The following is a 24808-nucleotide window of genomic DNA, read 5'->3' on the forward strand; positions in this document are numbered from 1 at the left end:
CTCTCCGAATACACAGTCAGAATCTCCAGGGGATGCACCCGGACTGTGCAGTTGCTACTGTGTTAATGTGAACAGGCTCTGGTTTATTTGGTATTAACATGAATGAATGGATTCAAACAGGGAGAGTACAATAAGAAATTCACATTTCCGTTCCCCCGTTGAAAATGCTTTCTGCTGTATTACTTATGAACATAACCCAAGCAATGCTGGTTGTTGTTGTGGAGGATTAGAGAATCTGATTTGTGGATGGTGATGGGGGGGGGTTTGGAGAGGTTTTATAGTGAGGCAGGCTGAATATCTGTGGCCCATGTGGCTGGCAGTGGAGGTAGGCACTTGGAAAGGAACAACTGCCAAACAGTTTACAATCTGTACTTTCATGTCATAGCGGAAACACGGTGCAGGAAATACTGTAAAAACGAAAAGTACAACAGAGGGGCATTTCTCATAAGATGTTCAGAGAGCGTGTGGCTTAGCATAATGGAATTGGATGGGGGAACAGGATTATGTTCTCATTATTGATCTAAGGGAGAAAGTTGTGCACAATAACACTACATATGAATGAAATCAAAACAGTCAAGGCTATTTCCATCAACTGCCACAAGAAATGGGTGATGGAAAGGAAAATCCATAACAGGGCATTTGTACAATCCCAAAGATAAATGAGGGACACAACATTTCACTCTTTATTGGTATTTTCTTTAAACTATTCACACTCATTTCAAAATCAGTATGTTTGAACAACATGTACATAGCATGTGGAAATGTACATAGGCAAAGAAGAAAAACATACACGGTGCATATTGTAATCTTAGAGAGAAATGTTTGACATCTTTGGGCCCATATATTCACTTTAAAGATAAACAAGACTCAAAAGGTCGTGTCACTTCTGTTTTCAGTCATTAAATAAGGGTCTAATATAAGCCTGGAGTTTTCTACTTCAATTTAAGAGGAAATGTGACATTGCAATAAGTTCAAATGTTAGACACTAACATTGAGAGTGTTCTGTTCAGTCACAAGTCAGCCACTCGGTAACCTAGTTAAGTGGGGGAACAGATCGTTTTAGTTCCCAGGGTTAGGTAACCTGACTGTCGAATTGAGTTACATGTTCATTTGGTTGGAGTTAATTGCCCCAGTTACAACAAGTTTTTAAGGGGATGGTATAGAGTCCAGCAGTGTGGTGGTGACAGCTGAACACACTGGAATGTTTTTAGTGGGACACCTTCATGAACTAAAGCATGGGCTAGTGACACCAATAAGGAACGGACACAAGATATCGTGAGAGTGTGTGTGTGTGTGGGGGGGTGACGACAAACATTCAGCGTCTGTTTGGATGACGACCCGCCCTCTGCAGCCTCTCGGACTGGCCAGCGCCTGCCGTCAATGTCACCTCCTCCAGGAAGCTGTGCAAGAGGGCAGAAAAGGAACATATCATTCTGTTAGTTCCTCATGAGCTGAGAGAAGCATGAGCAGTACATCAACATCTCTGTGACTCTCAAAATACATTTTCATCTAAAAACAGAAGCCAATATGACAGACACGATTACCTCAGTCCCAGCCCTGTGACACTGACAGACACACACACTGTGTCAGTGTGTGTCACTAGGGTTCCGGTCTGTAAAGAAAGGATATGGCTGAGACATGGACCAAAAAAAACACAAAAAAGACCCAGTAGAGAAATGTCAAATTACCTATTTCTTTTAGCAGATCAAGCCAAGACATTTTAAGGTGTGATTGCAAACGACACGAGACATTTAGGCTTCTTCTCACACTGAAAGGCAAGGCTCTAAAGAGCAGCCGTCTTGTCTCTCTTACAGTCCTCTGCCAATGAAAGACCGTCCTTTTGACAGAGCAGTAATTTCAAAGTATTGCAGTGATATATCAGGGATACCAGCGTGACATTAGCCAATATTCATCTGTTCTCAGTGGGTTTACATTAACGCAGCCTGCTCTGGGCAACTAGCCTATATCAACGAGTGACTAAACACATGGTCTAGGTCTAGGACCTAGGTCAGATAACCTACTATCCACCCATCTACACATTTAAAAAAACATTTTTATCCTGAGGTTAAAGTTCAAACGGCACAAGAGTGCAACGTGGTATCATTCAATCAGCCATATTATAATTCAATACCAGTCCTGGTTTCAAAGGGAGATACTGACCCCTGCAGTGACGATGGTACTGGTCCTTTATTGGTAGGCATATATCTCCAGCTTTGGGCCCAGTGGGGCAGCACACAGCAGTACAGGGTGGCCTGGACAAATCCCCCAAATGCGTTTATTGTGTCTGTGTGTGGCTGGTTGCAGGGAGCATTATCATGAAACAGCTCGTGAGTACCTATGGGCAGCGAGTGACTCATGCAGTACAAAAGGGGGGGAAGAAGCTTAAAAGATGCATTTAAGAGCCCCATTCATATTGGCTTACAGTGCGTCTCTGGGTGTAGGGGTAGATCATTGTTCAAATGTACCACACACTGCGGCTATGAGGTAAAAATGCATGGGACGTGCCGTCACAGCCAACATTAAAGGGTTATTAAATAACGTGTATGTAGATGTCAGAAGAAGACAAAGGTACATTATCTCAGTGCTTGAGGTGTCACTAGACACCCTGGTTCGAATCCAGGCTGTATCACATCACAGCCGGCCGTGATTGGGAGTCCCATAGGGCGGTGCACAAATTGGCCAAGCGTCGCCCAGGTTTGGCCGTCATTATACATAAGAATTTGTTCTTAACCGACTTGCCTAGTTAATTAAAAAATGAATAAAAGAAAAATGAATGTGCATTGCTATTTTCAGATCATGGACTTTTTTTTCCGCTTGAACCAAACCGCCAAAGCAACACACACAAACACACAGAAGAGTTAGAAGCCAGGGCCAGCCAGGCAGGAGGGCAACAACTTGTCTTGAGCCCCTCTGCAACCTATGGGTTAAGTGCCCTACTCAATGTCACATCGGCAGGAGACGGTATCTAGATGGCATCTATCTTGCATACCTAGAATCTGCCCTCAGATTATAACTATAAAACTGGCAGAATTGTTTAAATCTCTAAAATGTAATGAAAATACAGCTAGCAGCATAGATGTGAAATATGAACACGTGACACTATGTCAACATCTGCTTATATAAACAAGCCTGCTTGTGACAGGCAAAACAGAGAATGTCACAACACTAAAATGTGAACAACTCATATACAGCGAGAATCAGCATTTCACTAGAATGGGACAGCAACGGCACGCTAAAAAAGAAACCTCACAACACAGGTGCACCCATGACCTTAACAGCACAACAGTGACTGCTGCAGTACAACACGAAACGCCTCAGGACCAGAGAAAGACAGTTGGAAGTTGAACTCCCAGAAGTGGAAAGTTTAAGATGGTGTTACATAAACCGGTGTGGGAGACACTTCACCTGAGGGGCATCAGCAAGCGCTCCGCGATAAAATGTGAAAAACGGGGCCAAGGAGCATCATCACTCAGCACATACAGTAGGTGCTGCTTAGCAACCCGGGTGATGTAATAGCACTGCAAACAGGGAGCGTTGGTCTCTCTTGGTTAAATCACTTCTCAGGTAACACCTGGTCAATCTCACCCTGCTCGAGTTGGAATTTCATCCGTGATGAAACCCCGTGATGAAAGAGAAGCGGGGCGATCCCACACAGGAGTGTCAGAAGGGGCATCACAAAAAGAGCACGGACGCATCTCCTGAGCACCACCGTGTTACGTAATCACACAATGTTCTATTCAGCTCAGCCTGAGAGAGAAAGATATATAGATGTATACAATTATTTATTCAGTCAACACAGCCAGTCAGACAGAGAGATAAAAAGAGAAAGATAGAGCGAGAGAGAGAGATGTTGCAGGAAAGGTGAAGGGAGAGGGGGAGAGGCTGAGAGAGGCTGTGTGTAGAGAGAACCTTCATTCAGCAAAAACAGTCAGAGAGAAATAGAGAGAGAGAGTCAAGAAAGATCTGCTTTTCAGAGAAAGGGCCTTGATTCTTCACACAACACAAAGAACAACTAAGGTTCAAAAGAGGAATGCAAGTTGAATTACTCTTCAGGCGACTCCATTGCAACCAAGGGATAACATAGACAAAGTAAACCATACAGAACACAACTAATATCCTTAGTCGTCATCTAAAAAGTTGACCCCCATTTTTATTTTACCTTTATTTAACTGGGCAAGTCAGTTAAGAACAAATTCTTATTTTCAATGACGGCCTAGGAACAGTGGGTTAACTGCCTTGTTCAGGGGCAGAAAGACAGATTCTTACCTTGTCAGCTCGGGGATTTGATCTTGCAACCTTTCGGTTACTAGTCCAACGCTCTAACCACTAGGCTACCTGCCGCCCCCATGAGTAGAAAAGTTACAGAAAGGGACATTTTACTCAAAAAACAACATTTTAATGAGTGAAATGGTTATCGAGTAAAATTCCCCTTTAACATTGAAGTTATTTCAGTAAATTTAACAAAAACCGAAATGACGAAACTTTAACATTCAAATGTGGCCTACACTGTACGTACAGAACAGAACACTGACTACCAGAACACTGATTCCCAGGTGACCCCGAGTCGATATTCACGTCATAAGAAGGAATTCCCCTCAATCACAAATTGGGGAAAGCAAACATTATTTTTCAACTTCTTGTCAATTTTTTGTTATACAGAAATAAAAAAATATGTAAAAGAAAAAGATACTGTGTTGTTCAATGTACATGTAACCAAGTCGGAAAATCCCGACCTACGGTTTGCAATGCTCCCACGTAGGGAAATAGAGCAAAAAACACTGTGAAAAACACTGTGGCTTCAAGCTATTTGGTGTGGGAGAGTAGGAAATGTGGGGACCTGGTGTCCAAGTAGGTTACATGTACAGTACCAGTCAAAAGTTTGGACAAACCTACTCATTCAAGAGTTTTTCTTTATTTTTACTATTTTCAACTATGTAGAATAATAGTGTAGACATCCAAACTCAAAATCAAAAAAGTGTTGAACAACTCAAAATATATTTTATATTTGAGATTCTTCAAAGTAGCCACCCTTTGCCTTGATGACAGTTTTGCACACTCTTGGTATTCTCTCAACCAGCTTCATGAAGGTAGTCACCTGGAATGCATTTCAATTAACAGGTGTGGCTTGTTAAAAGTTCATTTGTGGAATTTGCTTCCTTTTAATGCGTTTGAGCCAATCAGTTGTGTTGTGACAAGGTCGGGGTGGTATACAGATGACAGCTCTATTTGGTAAAAGACTAAGTCCATATTATGGCAAGAACAGCTCAAATAAGCAAAGAGAAACGACAGTCCATCACTCCTTTAAGACATGAAGGTCTGTCAATCCAAACAATTTCAAGAACTTTGAAAGTTTTTTCAAGTGCAGTCGCAAAAACCATCAAGTGCTATGATGAAACTGGCTCTCATGAGGACCGCCACAGAAAAGGAAGACCCAGAGTTACCTCTGCTGCAGAGGATAAGTTCATTAGAGTTACCAGCTTCAGAAATTTCAGCCCAAGTAAATGCCTTACAGTTCAAGAAACAGATATATCTGAACATCAACTGTTCAGAAGAGACTGAGAATCAAGCCTTCATGGTCAAATTGATGCAAAGAAACCACTACTAAAGGACACCAATAAGAAGAAGAGACTTGCTTGGGCCAAGAAACACAAGCAATGGACATTAGACCGGTGGAAATATGTCCGTTGGTCTGATGAGTCCAAATTCGAGACTATCATTTGTTTTTCAACATGACAATGGCCCAACACAACTCCAGGCTGTGTAAGGGCCATTTGATCAAGAAGGAGAGTGATGGAACACTGCATCAGAGTGAAGGAAAAGCATCCAACAAGTGCTCAGTATACAGTGCCTTGCGAAAGTATTCGGCCCCCTTGAACTTTGCGACCTTTTGCCACATTTCAGGCTTCAAACATAAAGATATAAAACTGTATTTTTTTGTGAAGAATCAACAAGTGGGACACAATCATGAAGTGGAACGACATTTATTGGATATTTCAAACTTTTTTAACAAATCAAAAACTGAAAAATTGGGCGAGCAAAATTATTCAGCCCCTTTACTCTCAGTGCAGCAAACTCTCTCCAGAAGTTCAGTGAGGATCTCTGAATGATCCAATTTTTACCTAAATGACTAATGATGATAAATACAATCCACCTGTGTGTAATCAAGTCTCCGTATAAATGCACCTGCACTGTGATAGTCTCAGAGGTCCGTTAAAAGCGCAGAGAGCATCATGAAGAACAAGGAACACACCAGGCAGGTCCGAGATACTGTTGTGAAGAAGTTTAAAGCTGGATTTGGATACAAAAAGATTTCCCAAGCTTTAAACATCCCAAGGAGCACTGTGCAAGCGATAATATTGAAATGGAAGGAGTATCAGACCACTGCAAATCTACCAAGACCTGGCCGTCCCTATAAACTTTCAGCTCATACAAGGAGAAGACTGATCAGAGATGCAGCCAAGAGGCCCATGATCACTCTGGATGAACTGCAGAGATCTACAGCTGAGGTGGGAGACTCTGTCCATAGGACAACAATCAGTCATATATTGCACAAATCTGGCCTTTATGGAAGAGTGGCAAGAAGAAAGCCATTTCTTAAAAATATCCATAAAAAGTGTTGTTTAAAGTTTGCCACAAGCCACCTGGGAGACACACCAAACATGTGGAAGAAGGTGCTCTGGTCAGATGAAACCAAAATTGAACTTTTTGGCAACAATGCAAAACGTTATGTTTGGCGTAAAAGCAACACAGCTCATCACCCTGACCATACCATCCCCACTGTCAAACATGGTGGTGGCAGCATCATGGTTTGGGCCTGATTTTCTTCAGCAGGGACAGGGAATATGGTTAAAATTGATGGGAAGATGGATGGAGCCAAATACATACAGGACCATTCTGGAAGAAAACCTGATGGAGTCTGCAAAATCTACAATGGAATGGTTAAAAAATAAACATATCCAGGTGTTAGAATGGCCAAGTCAAAGTCCAGACCTGAATCCAATCGAGAATCTGTGGAAAGAACTGAAAACTGCTGTTCACAAATGCTCTCCATCCAACCTCACTGAGCTCGAGCTGTTTTGCAAGGAGGAATGGGAAAAAATGTCAGTCTCTCGATGTGCAAAACTGATAGAGACAGACCCCAAGCGACTTACAGCTGTAATCGCAGCAAAAGGTGGCGCTACAAAGTATTAACTTAAGGGGGCTGAATAATTTTGCGCGCCCAATTTTTCAGTTTTTGATTTGTTAAAAAAGTTTGAAATATCCAATAAATGTTGTTCCACTTCATGATTGTGTCCCACTTGCTGTTGATTCTTCACAAAAAAATACAGTTTTATATCTTTATTTTTGAAGCCTGAAATGTGTCAAAAGGTCGCAAAGTTGAAGGGGGCCGAATACTTTCGCAAGGCACTGTATGTGGGAACTTCTTCAAGACTGTTGGAAAAGCATTCCTCATGAAGCTGGTTGAGAGAATGCCAAGAGTGTGCAAAGCTGTCATCAAAGCAAAGGGTGGCTACTTTGAAGAACCTAAATATATATTTAAATTTCTTTAACACTTTTTCGGTTACTACATGATTCTATATGGGTTATTTCATAGTTTTGATGTCTTAACTACTATTCTACAATGTAGAAAATAGTCAAAATAAAAAATATAAAAAAAACTGGAATGAGTAGGTGTGTCCAAACTGACTGGTACTGTATATATATCTGATGAAACACTGAATTTGGCCTTAATGCTATTAGCCCACAGAAATGCATTGAATAACAGATTCTTACATGGGGGAAAAAAATACAGTAAAAAAAATGTAATAAAAAGGAAGTTAATTTTAAATTCTCTGTCCTATATCTGAGTGCTATTAGTAAGATCAGGGAATTATTATATGTATTTTTACCCATATTTAACAAAAATATTGGCACTAAACTACTTCCATATACACTGAGTGTACAAAACATTATGCACATACTTATTTAACCATGACAGACTGACCAGGTGAAAGCAAGGATCCCTTATTGTTGTCACTTAAACCCACTTCAATCAGTGTAGATGAAGGGGAGGAAACAGGTTAAAATAACTATTTTGAAGTCCTGAGACAATTGAGAAATGTATTCTGTGTGTGTGCCATTCAGAAGGTGAATGGGCAAGACAAAATATTGAAGTGCCTTTGAATAGGGTATGGCAGTAGGTGCCAGGCGCACCGGTTTGTGTCAAGAACTGCAACGCTGCTGGGTTTTTCACGCTGAACAGATTCCCGTGTGTATCAAGAATGGTCCACTACCCAAAAGACATCCAGCAAACTTGACATTGTAGGAAGCACTGGAGTCAACATGGGCCAGCATCCCAGCGGAACACTTGACACCTTGTAGAGTCCATGCTCTGACAAATTGAGGCTGTTCTGAGGGCAAAGAGGCGGTGCAACTCAATATTTTCTGTACACTCAGTTTATACTTCCATTAATATTTATCTGGTACCGGGCTACCTTCAGATTAGTCTTGTCGACGTCCTAGAACAAAGCAAAACGAAATGGACATGTATGAGAGTCTCCCCGTTCCATAGAGGGGTCATATTTGTATGTAGCCCAAAATGTTTCTGATGCTACAGACGTCAGCAGATTGGAGGTACCAACTTCAGACGAGTCCCGTGACGCTTGTGGGGTCGTAGAGCAAAACGGAGAACACCATCGTATTCGGGAGAGTCTCATCTGTCCATAGAGTGGTCATATTAGTTAGGCCAAACCGTTCAGACGCTACAGCGATCTTCAGGATGTCTCATGGTCTGACAAACACCTCTGTAGCTCAGCCACCTTCCACCGCAGATACGGAAGGTCACCATTGGCGGATGCAGTGGATTGCAACGCATCCCATGCAAAATACAGATATCTCCATCTTACAAAGACGTATCTTAACAGGGATGTTTTTATTATGCTAATTAGATTTCCGCAGGGCGGGAACATTGACTAAGGGGTTAAGCCACTTTTATCATATGTGTTGACCTGGTATCAAATAATGGATGTCTAATGGCTATGTCTGGATGTAATTTGACTGAGGCGAAACGGTCACGAGGTGTGGTTGATGATTCTGACCTCTTGGTGTTGTGGATGGTGGTGCCGCCCAGTACGATCCGAACCCCAGGCACGGTGCGGTTCAGGTTATAGATCGCCAGTGCCTCCTCATAGGTGGCCCCTCCGATGACAAAGACTATGATATCCTGTGGCCTGAAGAGGAAATACATGGTTACCCCTAATAGGCAATCATCTGGTTGGAGTAATCCAATAATGGTGATGAACCGTAAGCCTATCCGTGCTCATACACACAGAATATGTGTTTTTACGTATCTTGTAACACACGTATCAGTAACAGTGTGTGTGTTTGGCTATACAGGTGTAGGGTCTGAGGTTGTGTCTAAGTGTGTGTGTGTCACTCTACCTGTCTCTAAGGGAGCTGGGTCCTAAGTAGGGGAAATGACTGTCCTTCAGCCGCCCCTTAATCAGCTGGTCCAAGGTCTCCTGCAGTAACGGTGCATGCTGCGTGTACACATTCTCAACTCCCTGGAGACACGCACGCACACACACAAAACAAAGGTGTTTTATTAGAAACTGGTTGAGGATAGATAGATGGACACACAACTCCAGCTAGTATCTGTCTAAATTGTGGAGAGAACGGTGTACTTTCAGCCCCTTGAAGAACTGTTTGGTGATGGCGACTGCATCTTGGGGGTTGACGAGGTCACTTCCTCTCACCCTCTTCCCTCCATACTCCACCATGGACGTTACCATCTGAGGTAAAAGATCAAACAGGATAAACAGGCATACGTTGATTCTTCTAACCTGGTTTTCACCTAGATTGGTGAGACAGATACATTAAACATACTGTATTGTACATTGTTGAGTTGAACGTATATTTATTTATCCTCAGAGGCATTGACAAATCCCAAAATAATAACATCCTCCACATAATATATAGACAGGTACAACAACAGTATACAGTTCTCATATTGCCAAGGGCCAGGTAGTATACAATCCTCATATTGCCAAGGGCCAGGTAGTATACAGTCCTCATATTGCCAAGGGCCAGGTAGTATACAGTCCTCATATTGCCAAGGGCCAGGTAGTATACAGTCCTCATATTGCCAAGGGCCAGGTAGTATACAGTCCTCATATTGCCAAGGGCCAGGTAGCATACAGTCCTCATATTGCCAAGGGCCAGGTAGCATACAGTCCTCATATTGCCAAGGGCCAGGTAGCATACAGTCCTCATATTGCCAAGGGCCAGGTAGCATACAGTCCTCATATTGCCAAGGGCCAGGTAGCATACAGTCCTCATATTGCCAAGGGCCAGGTAGCATACAGTCCTCATATTGCCAAGGGCCAGGTAGCATACAGTCCTCATATTGACAAGGGCCAGGTAGCATACAGTCCTCATATTGCCAAGGGCCGGGTAGTGGTACAGTATAGAATGTTCCCTTACCCTGCAATGCTTCTCTGACACGCCCTTCCTGTTGAGCTCCTCCATGAGGCCCGGCAGGATGCTGCTACTGTGTCTCTCGTAGCGCAGTGCGTACAGCATCACCAGGCGAACCGCGTCCATCTCGCTCACCCGCGGGTTCTGCAGCAGCCGACGCACGTTCTGCAGAACAACAGGGACTATAATTTCCATAGCCTTTAATACAGACTTAAATTATTTATTTTCAATGACACTTCACTATGATTTCTATGTGCAGTGTTATTGTTTTCTGAAAGTCACTTATTATTACAAGTGGCCAAGTCAATATACAATACAGCAGTAGGCTGTATTCTTCTTCAACAAACAGGAAAAATTGTGTATTTTTTAATGCTTTTATGTGAACTGTGTGTGTTATGGTATAATAAAGCATTGAGCTGTAAGCCCCCTCCAGAAAAAAACATGTGATGTCACATGTTCATTGTTGACAGTGATAGGACCCCTACATTTACATACTGGGCAGTTCGGTCTGGTGCCTGCTCTTTGTCTACCGGTCTACCACATGTCATGTCTATTTCAGGCCTGTGTCTGGTCAGTGTCTAGTCTCTGCCTGGTTCATATTTGACATGCGTTTCATCTACATACAGAATCTAGTAGTGTGATACTAGTCAGTCTCTGGCATCAAGTCAGTGCAGAGCAGGGTTGTAGTGTTGATTCATTTCAAAAGCCAATTCAGGAAACTCAATTAGTAATAACAGAAATGTTTCCTACAGTTAAATTGAAAAATAAAATACAGTGCATTCGGAAAGTATTCAGACCCCTTGACTTTTTCCACATTTTGTTACATTATAGCCTTATTCTAAAATTGTGTAAATTGTTTTTCCTCATCTACACACAATACCCCATAATGACAAAGCTAAAACAGGTTTTTAGAAATGTTAGCAAATTTATTAAAAATGAAAAACCTTATTTACATAGGTATTCAGACCCATTGCTACGAGACTCGAAATTGAGCTCAGGTGCATCCTGTTTCCATTTATCATCCTTGAGATATTTCTACAACTTGATTGGAGTCCACCTGTGGTAAATTCAATTAATTGGACATGATTTGGAAAGGAACACACCTGTCTATATTAGGTCCCACAGTTGACAGTGCATCTCAGAGCAAAATCCAGCCATGAGGTCGAAGGAATTGTCAATAAAGCTCAGAGACAGGATTGTGTCGATGCATAGATCTGGGGAAGGGTACCAAAACATTTCTGCAACATTGAAGGTCCCCAAGAACACAGTTGCCTCATTCATTCTCAAATTGAATAAGTTTGGAACCACCAAGACTCTTCATTGAGCTGGGCGCCCAGCCAAACTGAACAATCGGGTGAGAAGGGCCTTGGTCAGGGAGGTGATCAAGAACCCGATGGTCACTCTGACAGAGCTCACATGATAGCCCGCTTGGAGTTTGCCAAAAGGCACCTAAAGACTCTCAGACCATGAGAAACAAGATTTTCTGGTCTGATGAATCCAAGATTTAACTCTTTGGCCGGAATGCCAAGCATCACATCTGGAGGAAACCAGGCACAGGTTGGGGTGAAGGTTCACCTTACAAAAGGACATCAGCCGAGACAACGCGGGAGTGGCTTTGGGATAAGTGTCTGAATGTCCTTGAGTGGCCCAGCCAGAGCCCGGACATGAACCTGATCGAACATCTCTGGAGACCTGAAAATAGCTGTGCAGTGATGCTCCCCATCCAACCTGACAGAGCTCGAGAAGATCTGCAGAGAATAATGGAAAAAAAACTCCCCAAATACAGGTGTGCCAAGCTTGTAGCGTCATACCCAAGAAGACTGTAATCGCTGCCAAAGGTGCTTCAACAAAGTCTGAATACATATGAAAATGTCATATCAATGTCATATGTGATATATCAATGTCATATCAATGTTTAATTTTTAATACATTTCTAAAAACCTGGTGTTGCTTTGTCATTACTGGGTATTGTGTGTAGATTGATGAGTAAAAAAAACAACAATTTAATCAATTTTAAAATAAGGCTGTAACGTAACAAAGTCAAGGGATCTGAATACTTTCAGAATGCACTGTCATTTGAAATAAAAGGCAAATCCACAATTCCTAAATGGTGATTAAAGTCAATACCTGAATCAAATGTAATTTGACTGTATGAATTGTGGAAATTGGCCTGAAAAGGATACTTCAGGATTGTGTCAATGAGGCCCTTTATCCATTCCCCCAGAGTCAGATGAACTTGAGGATACCATTTTTGTCTCTGTGTCCATTATGAAGGAAGTTAGAGGTAGTTTCTCAAGCCAACGCTAACTAACATTAGTGCAATGACTGGAAGTCTATGGGTATCTGCTAGCATGCAAACCTAACTCTAACTTCCTTCATACTGGACACAGAGAAATAACTGAGGAAGTAAATAAAGGACCTCATTGCCAAAATCCCAAAGTATCCTTTTAACTCCAGAGCAGAGTCTTACCTGTGATGCGCTTGAGTGGTCATTCTGGCAGGCCAGCTCCTGCTCCAGCTCTGACACCTCCATCAGGTGCCTCTCGCTCACCAGGCGAGACAGCTCGCCCACCACAGTCACGTGCTTCGACACTGTGCCCGACATCTTTTTGAACTGGGGGTAGTTGTCTACAAACGCCTGCAGAGAAAAACAGAGGGAATGATTAAAAAGAAGAAAACAGAAAGATTTCTTAAACTTGAAGCAATTTTTATTTGTAGTTTGTATCATTATTGGAATTAAGACATAATTGATCTAATTCCGAGTGGATATTAACCAATGTGGCTGAGACAGTGGTTCTAATGAGCAACTGCTACAGAACATGCTGGGAAATTGAGTTCTTGTGCGACAACAGTGCCCAGGTCTCACCTTCATATCAGAGATGGACTCCAGCTTCTGTTGCTCCTTGGGCTTCTTCTTCTGAAAGTCCTCCATCAGGTTCTTGATGTTTGTGCCAATCTCTCCAAAGTTCAGGTACAGATTCTGAATAAGAGAATGTGAGAGTGAATTGGAAGTTGTTAGCCAACATCTGGCCCTGTCGGAATTATTTAACCTTCCCCATTGACCGGCCGCTACACATTCTGCCATTTTTTTTCATCCGGAGTCTTCTTAAAGAGGTTTGCTGGCTAGCGTTCCTAACCTTTAGGCAAGGGATCATCAGCTAGATTAAGCCGGAGCAGACGCTACTAACTTTAAACGCTGTGTTGCTAGCGTAGTGGGGCTCCCCTGTTCCATCTACTGCTGCCCCCTGGACACTATGATCATTTGGCTACATAGCTGATGCCTACTGGACTGTCCATTAATCACGGTACTCCATTCTGTTTATTTATTTTTTATCTGTCGGCCCCAGCCGCGAACTCAGGCTCTGTGTGTAGTTAATCTGACCATCTCTGCCTAGTCATCGTCATTTTACCTGCTGTTGTTGTGTTAGCTGATTAGCTGTTGTTGTCTCACCTGTTGTTTTAGCTAGCTCTCTCAATCAACACCTGTGATTACTTTATGCCTCGCTGTATGTCTCTCTCAAATGTCAATATGCCTTGTATACTGTTGTTCAGGTTAGTTATCATTGTTTTAGTTTACAATGGACCCCCTAGTTCCACTCTTCATACCTATGATACCTCCTTTGTCCCATCTCCCACACATGCGGTGACCTCACCCATTACAACCAGCATGTCCAGAGATACAACCTCTCTTATCATCACCCAGTGCCTAGGCTTACCTCCGCTGTACCCGCACCCCACCATACCCGTCTGTGCATTATGCCCTGAATATATTCTACCACACCCAGAAATCTGCTCCTTTTATTCTTTGTCCCCAACGCTCTAGGTGACAAGTTGATAGACTTTAGCCGCACCCCCATTCTACTCCTCCTCTGTTCCGCAGGTGATGTAGAGGTAAACCCAGGCCCTGCATGTCCCCAGGCACCCTCATTTGTTGACTTCTGTGATCGAAAAAGCCTTGGTTTCATGCATGTCACCATCAGAAGCCTCCTCCCTAAGTTTGTTTTACTCACTGCTTTAGCACACTCTGCCAACGCTGATGTCCTTGCTGTGTCTGAATCCTGGTTTAGGAAGGCCACCAAAAATTCTGAGATTTCCATACCCAACTATAACATTTTCCATCAAGATAGAACTGCCAAAGGGGGAGGAGTGGCAGTCTACTGCAGCGATAGCCTGCAAAGTAACGTCACACTTTCCAGGTCCATACCCAAACAGTTCGAACTTCTAATTTTAAAAATTAATCTCTCCAGAAATAAGTCTCTCACTGTTGCCGCCTGCTACCGACCCCCCTCAGCTCCCAGCTGTGCCCTGGACACCATTTGTGAATTGATCGCCCCTCATCAAGCTTCAGAGTTTGTTCTGTTAGGTGACTTAAACTGGGATATGTTTAACACCCCGGCAGTCCTACAATCTAAGCTAGATGCCCTCAATCTCACACAAATCATCAAGGAACCCACCAGGTACAACCCTAAATCTGTAAACAAGGGCACCCTCATAGACGTCATCCTGACCAACTGGCCCTCCAAATACACCCCCGCTGTCTTCAATCAGGATCTCAGCGATCACTGCCTCATTGCCTGTATCCGCTACGGGTCCGCAGTCAAACGACCACCCCTAATCACTATCAAATGTTCCCTAAAACACTTCTAAGAGCAGGCCTTTCTAATCGACCTGGCCCGGGTATCTTGGAAGGATATTGACCTCATCCCGTCAGTTGAGGATGCCTGGTCATTCTTTAAAAGTAACTTCCTCACCATCTTAGATAAGCATGCTCCGTTCAAAAAAATGCAGAACTAAGAACAGATATAGCCCCTGGTTCACTCCAGACCTGACTGCCCTCGACCAGCACAAAAACATTCTGTGGCGGACTGCAATAGCATCGAATAGTCCCCGCAATATGCAACTGTTCAGGGAAGTCAGGAACCAATACACGCACTCAGTCAGGAAAGCAAAGGCCAGCTTTTTCAAGCAGAAATTTGCATCCTGTAGCTCTAACTCCAAAAAGTTCTGGGACACTGTAAAGTCCATGGAGAACAAGAGCACCTCCTCCCAGCTGCCCACTGCACTGAGGCTAGGTAACACGGTCACCACCGATAAATCCATGATTATCGAAAACTTCAACAAGCATTTCTCAACGGCTGGCCATGTCTTCCTCCTGGCTACTCCAACCTCGGCTTGACAATCTGGACCCTCTATTTCTGAAACTATCCACCTTGCTATTGTCGCAACCCCTATTACCAGCCTGTTCAACCTCTCTTTCATATCGTCTGAGATCCCCAAGGACTGGAAAGCTGCCGCGGTCATCCCCCTCTTCAAAGGGGGAAGACACCCTGGACCCAAACTGTTACAGACCTATACCTATCCTACCCTGCCTATATCCATCCTGCCCTGCCTATCTAAGTTCTTCAAAAGCCATGTCAACAAACAGATCACTGACCACCTCGAATCCCACCGTACCTTCTCTGCTGTGCAATCTGGTTTCCGAGACGGTCACGGGTGCACCTCAGCCACGCTAAAGGTACTAAACAATATCATAACTGCCATCGATAAAAGACAGTACTGTGCAGCCGTCTTCATCGACCTGGCCAAGGCTTTCGACTCTGTCAATCACCATATTCTTATCGGCAGACTCAGTAGCCTCGGTTTTTCTAATGACTGCCTTGCCTGGTTCTCCAACTACTTTGCAGACAGAGTTCAGTGTGTCAAATCGGAGGGCATGTTGTCCGGTCCTCTGGCAGTCTCTGTGGGGGTGCCACAGGGTTCAATTCTCTGGCCGATTCTTTTCTCTGTATATATCAATGATGTTGCTCTTGCTGCGGGCGATTCCCTAATCCACCTCTACGCAGATGACACCATTCTGTATACTTCTGGCCCTTCCTTGGACACTGTGCTATCTAACCTCCAAACGAGCTTCAATGCCATACAACACTCCTTCTGTGGCCTCCAACTACTCTTAAACGCTAGTAAAACAAAATGTATGCTTTTCAACCGTTCCCTGCCTGCACGCGCACGTCCGACTAGCATCACCACCCTGGATGGTTCCGACCTAGAATATGTGGACATCTATAAGTACCTAGGTGTCTGGCTAGACTAAACTCTCCTTCCGCCTTATCTCAGTTCACTGGTCACGACAGCAACACCCACCCGTAGCACGCGCTCCAGCAGGTGTATCTCACTGATCATCCCTAAAGCCAACACCTCATTTGGCTGCCTTTCCTTCCAGTTCTCTGCTGCCTGTGACTGGAACGAATTGCAAAAATCATTGAAGTTGGAGACTTATCTCCCTCACCAACTTTAAACATCTGCTATCTGAGCAGCTAACCGATCGCTGCAGCTGTACATAGTCCATCGGTAAATAGTGCACCCAATTTACCTACCTCATCCCCATACTGTTTTTATTTATTTACTTTTCTGCTCTTTTGCACGCCAGTATCTCAACCTGCACATGACCATCTGATCATTTATCACTCCAGTGTTAATCTGCTAAATTGTAATTATTCACCTACCTCCTCATGCCTTTTGCACACAATGTAATATAGACTTTTTTTAAATAAAAAAAATAAAAAATCTGTGTTATTGACTTGTTTATTGTTTACTCCATTTGTAACTCTGTGTTGCTGTCTGTTCACACTGCTATGCTTTATCTTGGCCAGGTCGCAGTTGTAAATGAGAACTTGTTCTCAACTAGCCTACCTGGTTAAATAAAGGTTAAATAAAAAATAAAAAGGCACAGACAATTTGTTCTTGAGTGGATGGTCAGGGGGCCGGAACATAATTACAAAAAATGTGTAGACTGCAAATTGACCTGCAAGAAGCCCAAATAGATAGAACATTTGAAGGAAACATAATAATTTCAAATCTTGATTACATTTGTATATGATCACATATCTATCTATTATGCATGGGAATAGTTTGGAACAGATTTCAAAAATTAAAATCGCTTGGTGCTATAATACTGGTGTTTTTACAATAATTTATGTCCAACATTAAGAAAAGAAAATTTGTATAACCCTGCTCTAGGCTACCAGCCAGCCAGCCCAATGGGACCATTTCAAAGCCAAAGGGCACATTTGTGCAGAATTGGAACCAGGCCTAGAGACTCACATTGGCATAGAACTCATCGTTCTCTGCAGACAGCACCACCTCCTTCAGGTCCTTGCTGATCCCTGGGACTCTGGACAGGTCAATGCGGTTGTTGTTGAGGCCAAGCAGCTCGTGCACCATGGCCTGGTACGTCCACTAGATGGAGCAGGGAAACAAACAATGAAACCAAAACAATGAAACCTACAATGAAATAAAGTTAATGTCATCTCTAAATTCCTTCAGCGATGAAGAGTATATGTAGTTTCGCCAATTGATTAGCTTGTCTAATGAGCTAAAGATTTGTTCATTAGCTGTGACACAAAGGGCCTAGAGTACATGACCTAGTTTACAGTGCAGGTTGCAGGCTTGGTAAATGTAAGTACAAGACTCTGCTGCCCCCAAGTGATCAGAGGCTGCAGTACACGTCAGAATGATGTGAATATACTGTCTGTACATAGTATGACTATAATGACCTGGTCATTGCCTATCTTTTGTAATAATGTAGCCTGGGTTCCCAACTGATAAAACACTCAGTCTGGTCCCTGGCTAGAAAACATGTATACCAAACATATATTATCTATGTAGATTATCTTAGAATTATTTTCTATTAGTTCCCCCAAAAACACTTAGTTTCACTTAGTTTTGGAGCATTTACTTTTGTTGTGCATACTGAATACAACCCTGACTCTTAATTTTGACCTGGTTGAGTCGTGGGGTGATGGAGTCATCACTCTGACTCTTAGCTCTGACCTGGTTGAGTAGTGGGGTGATGGCGTCATCGCTGCGGTCCAAGATGAGCAGGAGAGGAGGCACCTCTGTCTTCCTGAAGTCAAACAGCTCATACTCCTTGGTGATTATTTGCTGGGGGAGGAGATGGGTAGTGAGATTGCGTTTGTGTGTATGTGCGTGTGATAGGTGTGCATGTGATATTAGTCACCTTCACGCTCTCTCCCAGTCGCTTGGCCATGTCTGAGGACAGCTGGTAGCGGATCATGGGACATTTTTTCAGGGCCAGCAGCACCGAGGTCAGACCCTGGGTGGTACGTGGCAGGAGAGTTGGCTCCCAGCTACGACCCTGCAATACACACATCACACACACACACACACGAGATATGAATGCACTCTGTAAATAGATCAAAAATACAGAGGGAATATGACATACGCAGAGACAAATAGAAAAAGTTAATCTAAAATCAATGCAGATGAATAATGGTTCACTTTATAAACTGTCACATATCTAAAGCGTCATGGCCTATTTGCATGTCTTACCCTTGCCACACCACTGAGGTTGAGGGAGAAAAGGTGTGGGTTCACAGCAATGAAGTCTCCATAGAACTCCTGCAGTCATATGAGAGAACTTATTAATTTCCAGTTTAAAATGTCAAAGGATATTTCTACTATTACAAGACTACATGTAGCGTAAAGGGGTTCTAACTGGAAATGATACAACATTTAGATTTAGGACAAGTAGGATAAACCTATGGAGCATCATTCTACCAAAACAACTATACAAATAAAAGTCCAGAATCGTAAAAAAGAAAAGTTGGGTACCTAAAGCATGGTTCCTGTCCTACAGTACTGCCCTTAGTGTTAACTTACCTGCACTTCTGCGACCACCTCCTGTTCATCCGCCTCGGCCAGGGCTTTTATTTCACTCTTACTGATGACGTTGCTGAAGTCTAGAAAGGATTATGAGGAGGATGTCACCCATACAGGAAAATATATTTGAATATATTTCAATAAAATCTGAATATATTTCAATATATTTGGGAAATGTATTGATCAAATATATAAATAAATAAAATATATGTACATATATTTGAAAAAAATACACATTCACACCTCACAACCTTCTCTACCTCAATGATAATGTTGAGTATCTATTGACCTCTGGGAGCCTAATGCTAAAGTACCAAAATGGCATTTTGCATGCAAAAGTTGGATCATTGAGTTGTAGTTGAAAATAAATTCTGCAGCTTTTGAGGTATAGCCTAACTGTCACTTATAAAACATAGTAAAAAAGAATTGAGGTGTTTCAAAATGACACTTGAATGTATGTAAATCTATTTTCCCGAGCTGTCAATCACAATTTGAAACGTTCCATCATTTTTTTTGTCAAAATTGCTCAGGCTCAGTAAATTTGGTTGGGGATCATTTATGGACAACTTCATTTATGGACATCTTCAAACGTATTAAATATAAAGAACATAAATACCTTATTTACATAAGTATTCAGACCCTTTGCTATAAGACTCGAAATTGAGCTCAGGTGCATCCTGTTTCCATTGATCATCCTTGAGATGTTTTGGATTTGGAAAGGCACACAAACCTGTCTATATAAGGTCCCACAGTTGACAGTGCACGTCACAGCAAAAACCAAGCCTTGAGGTAGAAGGAATTGTCCGTAGAGCCTCGAGAGAGAATTGTATCGAGGTACAGATCTGGGGAAGGGTACCAAAAATGTCTGCAGCATTGAAGGTCCCCAAGAACACAGTGGCCCATTCCTAAGTGGAAGTTTGGAACCACCAAGACTTTTCCCAGAGCTGGCCGCCCAGCCAAACTGAGCAGTCGGGGGAGAAGGGCCTTGGTCGGGGAGGTGACCAAGAACCCATAGGTCATTCTGACATAACTCTAGAGTTCCTCAGTGGGGATGGAAGAACCTTACAGAAGGACAACCATCTATGCAGCACTCCACCAATCAGGCCTTTATGTTAGAGTGACCAGACAGAAGCCACTCCTCAGTAAAACGCACATGACAGCCCGCTTGGAGTTTGCCAAAAGGCACCTAAAGGACTCTCAGACCATGAGAAACAAGATACTCTGATCTAATGAAACCAAGATTGAACTCTTTGGCCCCAATGCCAAGCGTCACGTCTGGAGGAAACCTAGCACCATACCTACGGTCAAGCATGGTGCTGGCAGCATCATACTGTGGGGATGGTTTTCAGCGGCAGGGATTGGGAAACTAGTCAGGATAAAAGCAAAAATGAACTGAGCAATGTATAGAGAGATCCTTGATGAAAACCTGCTCCAGAGCTCTCAGGACCTCAGACTGGGGCGAAGGTTCACCTTCCAACAGGACAACGACCCTAAGCACACAGCCAAGACAACACGGGAGTGGCTTCAGAACAAGTCTCTGAATGTCCTTGAGTGACCCAGCCAGAGCCCGGACTTGAACCCAACCGAACATCTCTGGAGAGACCTGAAAATAGCTTTGCAGCAACGATCCCCATCCAACCTGACAGAGCTTGAGAGGATCTGCAGAGAAGAATGGGACAATGTCCCCAAATACAGGTGTGCCGAGCTTGTAGCGTCATACCCAAGAAGACTAAAGGCTGTAATTGCTGTCAAAGGTGCTTCAGCAAAGTACTGAGTAAAGAATCTGAATACTTATGTAAATGTAATATATATATATATTTTTAACCTTTTTTTATTTATTTTTTTACAAATTTGGAAAAATGTATAAAGCCTGTATTTGCTTTGTTATTATGGTGTATTCTTAGTAGATTGATAAGGGGGGGGGGGAAATAAGGCTGTAACCTAACAAAATGTGTGAAAGGTCAAGGGGTCTGAATACTTTCAAAAAAGGTACTGTACATGTTGTTAAAACACGTGTCAATATATTGTTTTTTCTGTATGGGCAATTGTCGTCACCATGAAATTACTGAGTTGTCATAATTCGCTGTTGATGCATGGGCAATCAATGTTGAGTCTATAGTTCTAAACAATATAAATGATCCAGAGACATAAGATCTTAGATCAAATACAGATAACAAGGACTATCTAAAAACATTCACAAGAATCAGAACATTGAACCATATGATTTGAACAACAGTGCAGAAATCCTTACAGATGAAGTAGACACTGTACTTGGGTCGCCGGAGCTCCTGTATCAGATTTTCCACATTCTCCTGTAATGAGGGCAGAGAGAAAAGTCAGGGGTGTCATACAAATCCAAAATTGAGCACGACTAAAGTATTTTGCCTCCAAATAGTGCACAGTGTATGGATGCAATGCAGTATGGAGTGTACATTCGGTATAGGTACAATGAAGCAGTTGAAATGTGCATTCATACAGTTATGGATGGACACAATCCAGTAGATACAGAATGTGTAGGCTAAAGTCTTAAAGGCCTGGTGCAGTCAAAAAACATTATTTTTCCCCCTGTGTTTAATATATATTTCCACACTATGAGGTTGGAATAATACTGTGAATTTGTGAAAAAGATTATCCCTTTTAGTGTAAGAGTTGTTTGAAAAGACCGCCTGAGTCTGTTTTGGCTTTCCATGGTGAAATTGCCAAGAAGCTATTTGTTTATTTATTTATTTATTTTTAAATGAAAACAATCATAGAAAGTTACTTAGTTGTTTCTCAGATATGGAGATAAAAACAGATTAATTGGACCTTTAATGCAGAGCAAAGGCTGGCTACAATGTGTATACAGTGACTGGGGCACCTTGGTTGGCCTGAGGAAGCAGATGGCTTTGAGGTGCTTCATGTTGTCTCGATTCTGTGAGTCGATTCTTTCGAATAGGTAGACCTCCTTCTGTAGTATCTCAGATTGAGTGTAGACCACACTGACGATGCTGGTCTGATGAGACAAACACAAACAAATGGGCATGTGGTGCAGTACATTCCTTTTTACCTGAGCCAGAGATTTTGCTGAGAGATTAATGAGATTCATTATTTTCCTTCCATCACTGGTTGTAACAGCTGAAAGGTTACAGTACTGAATATGGTCTTGAGTCCAAATGATGCAGGCCTATCCACATTTGTGTATCCACCTCTCTGATCTTTTTCCTATGCAACTTCCAATGGGAATAGCTGCAGACAGTATGACATTATCAGAAAAATCTTGGTTCTCCTATCTATATTATTAACATTTCCCAGGAATTGTTGAATAATTCAAGGTTCTGTCCCTTCAACGTGTCTGTCTCTGATAGACAATGGGTATCAACAAAAGTAACCTGATACATTGTAACCACTGTAACGTTACATCGTTAGAACTACTACATTGTAACCATTCTAGCTACAATTACTTACCGTCTCTTTATCCATGAGCAGAACCTTCATCCCTGGTCCGCTGTTTTCTATCATTTTGGAGATATACTGCTTGACAGCAAGTGTCACATTCATTTTGACAATGTTCTAAAATGCTAATGATGGCAGCTTGAATAATACACAAAGGCCGAATTATATTCGGTAAAGGTCTCTTATACCAGGTAACGCTTCACTTCGTTTGGTCAAATTAAACTATTGTTGACAAATGTTCAGCTCAGCTGAGGTTGGTTACAGCTGTCTGCTTCGAAATGAACCTCGAGATACATTTCCGGGTGAAGAATTGGTTAACTGATCGAGGACCAGTTTGTAGAGCAAACGCACAGGCAAAAGCATTAACTGAGCATGCATTTCACTGATCCGAAGTTAGCATATGTTTGTTATATCCCACAATGCATCGCCAATTGTTTAAGACGAGGACGCCTTTTTGGTAAAGGCAAACCATTCAAATGAAAGAGATTTTGTTATTACTTCTGACAACATTGCTAAATATTGAGATGTACAAATAGCATATAATTTATTACAGTCTTTAAAGTAAGTAACAATTTTTAAAGGTAGTTTAACTAAACAAAATAACTGTGGTGTAAAAATTTAAAACATGAAAAATACTGAATTTTATTACATTCGTCAGTCTATTCAACAGCATGACGACCATTGTAACAATAATAAACTGCAATGCAATTCAATACAGTAAAAAATGTGATCAAAACATACAGTATTATAATAAAACATGATACAAGCATTGATGCATTTGTATTTTCCCACAATATAAACTCAGCAAAAAAAGAAAGTCCCTTTTTCAGGACCCAGTCTTTCAAAAATAATTCTGAAAAACCAAATAACTTCACAGATCTTCATTGTAAAGGGTTTAAACACTGTTTCCCATGCTTGTTCAATGAACCATAAACAAGTGGAACAGTCGTTAAGACACTAACAGCTTACAGAAGGTAGGAAATTAAGGTCACAGTTATGAAAACTTAGGACACTAAAGAGGCCTTTCTACTGACTCTGAAAAACACCAAAAGAAAGATGCCCAGGGTCCCTGCTCCTCTGCGTGAACGTGCCTTAGACATGCTGCAAGGAGGCATGAAGACTGCAGATGTGGCCTGGGCAATAAATTGCAATGTCCATACTGTGAGACCCCTAAGCAGCTCTACAGGGAGACAGGATGGACAGCTGATCGTCCTCGCAGTGGCAGACCACGTGTAACAACACCTACACAGGATCGGTACATCCGAACATCACTCCTGCAGGACAGGTAAAGGATGGTAACAACAACTGCCCAAGTTACACAAAGAACGCACAATCCCTCCAACAGTGCTCAGACTGTCCGCAATGGACAGGACAGGACTGGAAAAAAGTGCTCTTCACTGATGTAACAGTATAACTTTTGACCGTCCCCGGGCGCGAACCAGGGACCCTCTGCACACATCAACAACAGTCACCCACGAAGCATCGTTACCCATCGCTCCACAAAAGATTGACCGATTGAAACGCTATTTAGCGCGCACCGCTAACTAAGCTAGCCGTTTCACATCCGTTACACTGACAAGTCTCGGTTTTGTCTCACCAGGGGTGATGGTCGGATTCACATTTATTGTTGAAAGAATGAGCGTTACACCGAGGTCTGTACTTTAGAGCGGGATCGATTTGGAGGTGGATGGTCCGTCATGGTCTGGGGCGGTGTGTCACAGCATCATCGGACTGAGCTTGTTGTCATGACAGGCAATCTCAACGCTGTGTGTTACAGGGAAGACATCCTCCTCCCTCATCCTGACATGACCCTCCAGCATGACTATGCCACCAGCTATACTGCTCGTTCTGTGCGTGATTTCCTGCAAGACACGAATGTCAGTGTTCTGCCATGGCCAGCAAAGAGCCTGGATCTCAACCCCATTGAGCACATCTGGGACCTGTTAGATTGGAGGGTGAGGGCTAGGTCCATTCCCCCCAGAGATGTCCGGGAACTTGCAGGTGCCTTGGTGGAAGAGTGGGGTAACATTTCACAGCAAGAACTGGCAAATCTGGTGCAGTCCATGAGGAGGAGATGCACTGCAGTACTTAATGCAGCTGGTGGCCATACCAGATACTGACTGTTACTTTTGATTTTGACCCCCCCCCCCCCCCCCCCATTGTTCAGGGACACATTATTCAATTTCTGTTAGTCACATGTCTGGGGAACTTGTTCAGTTTATGTCTCAGTTGTTGAATCTTG

At 42.7% G+C, this 24808-nt stretch overlaps 1 protein-coding gene across 1 annotated transcript; it reads right to left on the bottom strand.

Moving 5' to 3' along the window:
- Positions 1-636: 636 nt before the first annotated feature.
- LOC135549913 (vacuolar protein sorting-associated protein 45-like) lies at positions 637-22873 on the bottom strand. Its single transcript, XM_064980298.1, has 15 exons — positions 22579-22873; positions 21992-22126; positions 21386-21446; positions 19135-19214; positions 18805-18873; positions 18473-18610; positions 18286-18396; positions 17557-17691; positions 13322-13435; positions 12926-13093; positions 10462-10620; positions 9663-9770; positions 9421-9542; positions 9078-9209; positions 637-1400 (listed from the first exon to the last, which is right to left on the bottom strand). The coding sequence occupies exons 1-15, from the start codon at positions 22669-22671 to the stop codon at positions 1316-1318; spliced, it is 1710 nt and encodes a 569-aa protein (XP_064836370.1). The 5' UTR covers positions 22672-22873; the 3' UTR covers positions 637-1315.
- Positions 22874-24808: the final 1935 nt, after the last annotated feature.

This window comes from Oncorhynchus masou, chromosome 12, assembly GCF_036934945.1.
Source record: "Oncorhynchus masou masou isolate Uvic2021 chromosome 12, UVic_Omas_1.1, whole genome shotgun sequence".
Taxonomy (NCBI): Eukaryota; Metazoa; Chordata; class Actinopteri; order Salmoniformes; family Salmonidae; genus Oncorhynchus; species Oncorhynchus masou.

What these genes read in the sequence shown, in the direction of transcription:
- LOC135549913 (XM_064980298.1), bottom strand. Translation starts at nt 22,671, where the DNA reads ATGAATGTGACACTTGCTGTCAAGCAGTATATCTCCAAAATGATAGAA. An exon ending in GACTGGGAGAGAGCGTGAAG is followed by an intron (nt 18,397 to 18,472) that starts GTGACTAATATC and finishes CTCCTCCCCCAG; the next exon opens with CAAATAATCACCAAGGAGTA. An exon ending in TGTCAGAGAAGCATTGCAGG is followed by an intron (nt 9,771 to 10,461) that starts GTAAGGGAACAT and finishes CTTTTACCTCAG; the next exon opens with ATGGTAACGTCCATGGTGGA.